Source organism: Buteo buteo, chromosome 7 (genome assembly GCF_964188355.1).
Source record: "Buteo buteo chromosome 7, bButBut1.hap1.1, whole genome shotgun sequence".
NCBI lineage: Eukaryota > Metazoa > Chordata > Aves > Accipitriformes > Accipitridae > Buteo > Buteo buteo.
Window position 1 is genome coordinate 14,055,843 of NC_134177.1, and position 8,586 is coordinate 14,064,428.

At 45.1% G+C, this 8,586-nt stretch overlaps 1 protein-coding gene across 3 annotated transcripts in view; it reads left to right on the forward strand.

Annotated features, from left to right (window-relative positions):
* Positions 1–6,395, forward strand: part of CCDC50 (coiled-coil domain containing 50) — a 45,054-nt gene extending 38,659 nt beyond the window's left edge. For all 3 annotated transcript variants that reach the window (XM_075031637.1, XM_075031635.1, XM_075031636.1), the window contains one exon: positions 337–6,395. In XM_075031637.1, the coding sequence (XP_074887738.1) occupies positions 337–356 (20 nt within the window). In that variant the 3' untranslated portion in view covers positions 357–6,395. The remainder of the gene's footprint in view (positions 1–336) is intronic.
* The last annotated feature ends 2,191 nt before the right edge of the window (positions 6,396–8,586 follow it).

Consider the following 8,586-nt stretch of genomic DNA (forward strand, 5'->3'; position numbering starts at 1 on the left):
TGTCTTCATCAAACAAGCTGGAAAGTTGATGGCACTTTCTAGAGTCTGTAAGCCCAGCGTTCATTCTGTTTTCTTTAGTGAAACTGTACAATGTGGATGCAGTGCCATTCACAGCCCAGAATAAATGCAAATGTCTACCTGTCTTGTGGACCTATTCTTCCTTTTGCCTGAGTAGCATAACATACGGTTCCCGTTTTGGCATTGGACTTTACCACTACCCTGGAAGTCACACAGACATCCAAGAGGGCAGGACAAGTAAAAAATGACTGCAGGTAGTATTTTCTTCACCAGGATCTATTCTTACAGATTTTTTTTTCTTTCTGTTTGGCTTTCCAGGTTCCCGTAGGAAGCAGTAAACTGTGCTAGCCTTTGCTTTGGTACTGACTCTTCTGTAGCAAACATTACTGGAATTGCCAGGCAACTTTCTCAATTCCTTACCCAATGGGATGTCCACCCTCCACTCCCAGGATCTCTTTTTTTAAGTGTCATCATATTAATAAGGAACATTTTTTGTTTCAATTTCTTACTCATATGTGATCACTTAAGCAGTGCAGTATAATCTAGCTGCCACTGAGCTGTGTGAATCAACTAGCTGACTTAACAGCTCGCTCTTACATTCTTTTGAGGTTTTCCTTTTATTTTTAAGCTTTGGCTGGAGCTTTGACAAATAGGACAAATAGAGATGCACATACAACAGGGAGGAGAATCCAAGAAGTGAGTTGAGTTATGGCAATGCAGCAGAATGTCAGAAGTACAAGTCCTTTCTGTATTAGGATGACTTAGCAAAGAGAGTTACAAGAGGAAATATGTTTCTTCCCATGCTGGATAAGACAGCTGAGTCAACCTGACAGTCATGCTAGCTTGCAGGAAGGAGAGAGCATCTTCATAACATACATCAGCAAAAGCCAGAACCTGGGACTGGTGAGGAAGAAATTGCCTATAGAACAAAATTTCTTAACTGCTGTGTTTCTTTCTAGGGTTTCCAGCAATCTGGGTAGAGTGTGTAACCAGGCATTTAGCTCCAGGATATAGGATAGAACAGTTAAAAGGAAAGACAATTTCAATTGAAATTAGACCTTGTGTGCATGACTTTTAAGACATGCCAGGGAGCTGATGAAGCTGCAAGCTGTGGATGGGGAAGAATCGTACAAACAGATTTAAATGCCTGAAGGGACCTCTGTGGTCACCTGCTTTGAGCTTCACTGTGGTAGAAGCCAAGAAATTTCACTAAACCCAAGTAGGAACTACTGTAACTCCTAGCTCAGTTGCTGATGCACTTGAGTACAGTGACTTGTGTCTGAACCTGCATACGTCTTGGAAACATGGGGCTGAAGAAGGGCCATATGGGTATTGAGCATTGAATCCCAAATCTACAGTTATAGGCAACTTAGAGCTAGACAGAGAGTGCCTCAACAGTCCACACAATGTCTGTGCTGACTGCTTCCCCTCTACACTGCTCCGTCCAGCACCCCAGGCAGACTCCAGTCAGAATAAAACTGTTGCTTTCTAGGGCATAACAGGGTTTTCAAGTTCAAATTGTCTGTACAAATTTGCCCATGCAGTGATTTTTTTTTTTTCCTCCTTTTGGCTTGTTTGTGCAAGAGAAGAATAATTTTCAGAGAGCAGAGGGAAAACAAGTAGCCTTTTCCCTTGGCCTCCTCTCATTTCAATTTTTGTCTTTTTAATAACTTTTTTTGCTGCCTTTTGGGGTTTTTTTTTCAGTTTTATTTTTAAACTACAAACCTGAGCATCTGGATGCTGGCTTGGAGTCTCTTCAGCCAGTACAGTGTAGTTTGTTATTCATTTGCCAGTCCAGTTCACGGCAGCAAGCCTGGCTGCCTTGCCCCTGCAGCCCAGCTTCGTTAATGCCCAGCCCTGAGTCTGTCCCACCATGCTCTTCGTCTTCTGCTGGCAGCTGCAATTCTGCTGCTGGCTTTGCTGAGGAGGGGAGGCAGAGGCGTGACTGTACTTGCCCTCGCCACCGATCTGCCTGGGAAAGGAGCCTTGACAACTCTGTAGACCTTTGTGGAGAGCACGTGCTGGTGTGGAGCACCGATAAGAAATCGGAGGAGATTGTGTCTCTCCGCTCTTTTACTAATGCACAATTCAAGCCCCAAGGCAGCTGTAAGGCTTTCACTTTGGCTGTTGTTCTTGGTTGGGATAGTTACTGAGGAAGATCACTAGGAAGATAAGGCAATTCCTTTTCCACATAAGTTGCAGGGGCAAGTTTAATAGGACAGCACAAGCCCATGCCTTGCCTTGCTTAACTCAAGCTTCCATCTCCTACCCCCGCTGGTCTGTTGGCAGCAGTTCACTATAAAGAACCAGATAACCCTTGACAGACCTCTGCTCCAGGCATACACTAGCCAAAAAAATCTTGTAACATAGGACTTTGTGCATCGGCAGCATCCTGCTGGCTGTGTACCCTTGCTTCCAGACTGTGAGCTTGCTCACCTGCATGAACCCTTAAGTGACTTGCAAGGTCTTGCTTGCTTGCTGCTTCTTCTCAGGAAATATCCCAGCCAGCAGCTAGATTTTACTGTCCTCACCTTGTTCCCTCTTCTTGTTCCATCTCTGTCCATTCAGAAGTGTTAACGTTGTTTTAAAGAATCTGGAAAAAGGATAACATAGGCCCTATTTTTTTCTTTTGTTATTTGATAACTTGGGCCAATGTGGCAAACTCATCTGCAAAGATCGTATTTTGTAAAAAATTATTTTTGTATTTCATGTACCAGTCAAAATTCCTACTGCTGAAAATGCCTTTTTTTTTTTTTTTTTTATGTGGGTTTTTTCCCCTCCGTTGCCGTCAGAGTATTTATTGTAAAATGGATGCCTGGTGGGGTTTTATGAACTAATACTTTCTACAAACACCCCAGTCCAGGCCCTGCTGCTTGTATCATCTGGTGCACTTGTGAAAACTGGATGGGGAAAACTCCTGCCAATCAGAAAGTGGTTGTGCTTTGTACTCACTGCGTGTGGGGAAAAATGGTGACCCTCTGCAAAGGGCAAGGGTAAATCACCAACTAGGAATTCAGCCCTCCCAGGGCCTCTGTAGCTGGCTGTGACGGGCTTTCTTGCACTGCAGTTGGCTGATGTAACTTCTGTCTTACTCTAATCAGAAAAGTTGTGAAGGCCCTGAGCCTGCTGACATTTGAAGAACCTATTAATTCAGGAGGAATGCTTGGGAGTGTCCAAGTTCTTGACTTCAATGGGAGCGAGTGGAAATGGTGAGAGAGAAAACTCCGGGTGATTTTATTTGGAAGCTGGGTAAAGTCTGAGGAACACCTCGGTGCCTACTCAGTGGAGGTGCAGATCTCCTTGATGTCCTCCTCGGGCCAGCCAAGCTGTGCAGCCATGGCACCAAGAGAGGAGAGCCCAAGGGAAGGATACCAGGAGCGTCTGCTGCTTCCTTGGACGCCTTCAGGGAGTGTTGAATGCTTTAAGGACTGCTTTGCTCTATATCCTCCCTTAGTCCTTTTTATTCTTACTCCCTGCCTTTATTCATTTGCTGTCCCTTGTGTTTCTCCTGTTTTATTTTTCCATAGCTGTTGTGAAAAAGGGGGCCCTAAGGTTTTGTTAGAAGGGGCTGACACCTATCAGGAGAGAGAGAGAAATGCTAGGAATGGCAGCTGAGGAAAGCATGTAGTAAATGGGGTATAAACAGAGCAATTGTTCATCTAATATACCTTGTGGGCCTCATGCAGTCGTGCAGGTTAGAGACTTCCTGAGGCAAAGGTTGCAACTGGACTTGTGTGTTTAGTAACCACTTTTGGAAGGAGATTCCCTGGTCCCATTGAAGTCAACAAGAGTTGAGTTAAGATTATGGATGAACAAGGAGCCAACTCATCTTGGGGCTCAGCAGCCATGGTTCTGCTGAGAGTCAAGAAGATGCAGCTTGCGTAGGTGAGATGCAAAATCAGCACCTTGCACATGTGTCCCTGGAAAGAGGCACAATGGAGTTGATCTTTTAAAAAGAAACAATCAGAGCAATATTTCCTTTCTATGACAGAAAAATGTTTAAGTAACTTTATTTTTTCCTTGTCTTCTCTTGCCAAGTTTTAGTAGCTTTGCCTGTGGTTTTGCTCTGGATTTAGTAGCATGTCAGAGCCCTTGCTGGGACCCCTGCCCAGGTCATTCAGGTCTTGCATCCCTTTCTGACTTTGCATTAACAAGGCAAGAGGCACCATGTGGAAAACTCATCACCGTGAAATCCTGGCACTTCCTAATCTCCATAGTAGGCACACCTCACCAGCAAGAGCTCTCGCCACCTCTTCACCTCTGTCCGAAGCACAATGGTCTGCAGAAGAGAGGTTGGGTGAACCGGAGTGACCGTGCCTTACATGCAGGAATACTCAATGTCTTCAGCAGGCTGATCTGAGTCACCTTGCTATGAAACACTGTCTTAATGTGGACTGTACAGCTTCCTGCAGCGAGAAGCAGTGGTCGTCACGTGGATAGATCCAACAGGTTAATCTCATCTTTTTTTAAAGAACTTCATGGTTTTGAACTTAGTGGGATGGGAAAATATCAGCTGTTAGGGTATAGATGAAGTCTCATCATTGAATTTCTCCTCTTGGGGAGGAAGGATAGAAGTTACTAATGCTGCAGTCTGCTTCACTCTGTAAAAGGGATCTTGTATGTACAGTATTTTTATATCTCTGCATTCCCACCTGTCAGAATTTGAATCAGGATTAATAACCTTCTCTTACTTAGGGGAAAAAAAAAATGGATTTTTATTTTTACAGTGCTAGACCTTTGTGTGTTTTTATTTTGTGCCAAATTACAGCCACTGTTACACTCTAGTGTTTTCATTCAGTTTATTGCTATTGATCAATGTGTATATTATATATATTTTTATTATCAAGGTTTTTATTTTAATTCATATTAACCGGTATGCAAACTAACTGTGGATTGCTAATTTATATATAAAGGGGAGCACTTGGAGACAGTGTGAGGATTCCCCTACTTAGTTTACACTCTTGTAATCGAGCACAGCCAGTCCATGAAACCCATTGCTTCTTATACAGAATGATCTTCTGGGCCTTTGTCCCCCTGAGCAGATTGCTCCTGCTGTTCGTCCCGGCAGTACTGGCACTGCAAGGCTAGGTTAGATCCAATAGGGAACGAAGCACAGCTCATAGCATGGACGGATGCGTGACCGAGCTCTCTGCTGTCTTGCTCCTGGCAGTGATGCCAGGGAGGGTACTGCAGCAGGAATTCCCATCTGGGGGTGACTTTGAGGTTTACTCTGCCCTGTATTCATCCCCAGCCGATGGACAGTTGGTTTTGCCCCACTCTCTCAAGATGCTCAGTGCTTAGTTTTGTGGGAGGTGGGTGTGGGATATAGCGCTGAGGCACAACAGTGTCCCTCGCATGAAGTATACCATAGGCAGCTTGTCTCTTTTTTTTGTTGCACAGGACAGGCATAAACCTACAGAGATCCCAGTTTACTGTACTCTTTAAAACACATGCCGTAGCACATTTCTGGCTGTGCAGTACTGCCGTGGAGGCTCTGGCTGTGCTGCAAACAAGTGCCACTTGGACTGCAATGCCCAGGACAGGCTGCAGGACACAGGTTTTGTGCTGAGAAGCTGTACTGCTCTCAGGTTCTGGGCTGGAGATACAGCCACCACCTCCTCCCTGTCTGTGAGTAGCACAGGGCAAGGCTTAGCTGTGCAGTTTGGGCTCTTTCAGGAGAGTCCCAGAGAGGACAGTGGCACACACAAATGAGTGTTTTCTACTTCACGGTAAACAAGTTCCACTGTATCAGTGTTCACTCTAAATAGACTCCACGGTGTGTCTCCAGCTGCATCTGTGCACTGCAATATAGTTAATTGCCTCAGAAATAACTGCAATTGTCTCATTTAGCTCTTCAGGGTAAACTTTCAGCCTGTTGAATCTAAATACTAGCCATGCGATGAGATGGATTAGTCAGAAGGCTTAAATTCCTCAGAGCTGCAAGTGTACCCTGTGTTGCAACAGCTAATCCTTAAATTGCGCACTGACAATAATCTGTCTATGCAAGCCTATTTTTTTTTGACTGTTCACTCTATAATTTTACCAGGTTTGGCATAGAACTTCTGAATGACATTTAACCAAAGTATCATGTCTGTGTGTGTATAGCATGTTTTGCTTCATACTCCTGAATTCTCATTGAATGTAAAGGGAACATTGCCTTGCCCCATTTTGTCAATAAACCGCTGTATTTTGTTACCCACTACATCCTTCTGTTCCTCTGTGTCCTTATCTGGAAACACTGAAGTGGGTTACACAAGAGCAGGAGAAAACACCACTTCGTTCCACCCTTGGTTCCTGGAGCTCAGCTGCTTCTACCAGTAATTATGTTCTTCCAATGTAATAAATGTAGCAAAACAATAAATTTGTATTTAATTTGATTATTTTGTGGCCAGAGAGATGGAAAAAAGGCTGTGTAATATCTTGGAAAGAATCTGGACTGTTTCATTTCCTGGGACTGTGATACTGAAAAATAAAGCAGTGTAATTATTTGCAAGGGTAGGATACTTTTCTTTTTCTCTTATCATAGCTTTTTAGTTTGCACAAAGCCTGCTTGAAGCTTCCCAAGAACAACTCACACCTACAGTGGTGGGACAGAAGGCAAGAAGGAAACATGGCAAATGCCCTGTGACTGACTGATGTCTTCAAAAGCGTCAGCTGAGGATGCAGCCACATGCATCTCAAACATGAGCAGACACGAAGCCATTTCCATGTCACGAATTTGGTTTGTGACAACATGCTAAAATAAAGGGGAGGTTACTAAATATAAACTCTGGATCTTGAGTCCAAACTGTAAACCTTTCTTACATGTTTATTTACTCATTTCCCTCTGCTTGCCAAGTATAACCATTGCACAGGGGAGCAGAAGAGTCCTTTCACATGCCACCACAGGCTGCACCAGGCTGTCCCTCCATGGGTCAGGGGCTTGGGTCTGTGCAGGAGTGAGTGTGCTGACTCCAACCGAGTTCAGTTTTGGGCTTGATTAGGGGCTGTCACAGCACTACTCCAGTGCTTTGAAATGCCTTTACATAGTCTTTACCTCCTCCCAACTCCATCTCAGTCCCCTAGGTATTAGCAGTGAGTGGAGCCAGCAAAACAGAAACTTAAAAATACTAGGACATGGTTAGCAGTGGAAGAGCCTGGTTATAAAAACAGGGCACTTGGAAGTGTCAAGACCTTTTCCAGCTTACGACTTACTGCAGCCTCTTGTCTGAAGAGACTGGGTTGGTCCGTTTCCTTTGAAAGCCCTCTTTCATGTCAGCCTTGGTGCTTTTTGAAGCATCAGGCTGTTGTGGGAGGGAGACCAGCTGGAGTCCTGAGTAGCATCTTTCACCTGCTGCGAGGATGTGCACGCAAGAGAACTGTACGTGGGAACCACAAAAGGAACACTGAAGAGCCCCTGGGGGCTTTTTTTTTTCTTCTTTTTTTGCTGTATCAGAGGAATGTCTGGGTTTCCAAGACACATACAGCTCTCAAACCCTATGGATGTGGGTGGTGATCCATTGTGCCATTGGTGATGGATCGATCTTCCACCTGTGAGAGAAGGTAAGCTGGCAGAGACTGCTTGAAGTCTCCCACCCGTGCACATGTCCAGATGCTCATCTTCCACCCACGTCCATGCTGTGTAACTGGGTCCTCTTGCCCACAAAGACTTAAGCGTATGCTGCTCATGCCTTGCAAGGGCTGAGCCCTGCTTACAGGCTGCCTGTGGAAGGAACTGCAGGGCTGGGGTTGCTCACACACAGCAGGTCAATGGCTTTTCATGTCCAGGAGGACAGCCTGGGCTAAACTGAGCTGGTGTGTGCTGCTTATGCTTTGCACTGGGAGCAGATGCTGGTGGGTGACTCTTACCTGGAACTGATGCTGCTCTTGTTCAGCAAACCATGGCTGCAGAGCAACCCAAAGCCTAAACAAGCTGGGATATCTGAGATACAAATGACTTAGTGTAGTACACATGTATGTACCGTTCCCAATTTGTTTCCTGGAGACCTGGTGGGTTATGGCATGACTGGAGGTGGAGAACATCCCCTCTGCCATGCGAAACCCTGGTTTAGGCCTGAAACTATTCCTTCTCGGTCTCAATATTGAGCAAAACCAGCCCCTACATCCCAATTCTTTGCACTATCCTGCTAGCAAACAAGTGACAGCTCCTGGCACCAGTCAGTTATCTCAGGTCAGGTACACATGTCCATAACCGTGATTTGTTCTTTCAGAGGCAGTGATACTTGATCGGCACCCTGAGTCCATGAGTTTTATCCTGCTTCACCCTGGTCAGAATTCCTGACACAATTAATGGCAAAACAGAGATTAAGTAAATGAGACCTAGGATCAGACTGCAAACCAAGTTTAAAACAAGTACAGAACTTGAGTCTGGCAGCTGGGTATTTGTTGAATGTCTGTGCTTCTCTGACCCCAGAGAGCCCGAGACAAGCACCCAAGCAGCTGTGCCAAAACCTGCTCCTGTTTCATGTTGTTGATGATGAGCAGCAGCTCTGAGCACTGACACCTCAGTTTTCAGAAAGTCTCCTTTCCCCTGGCACTGCTTTTGCCTTAGTAATAGCTCCCCCGTCC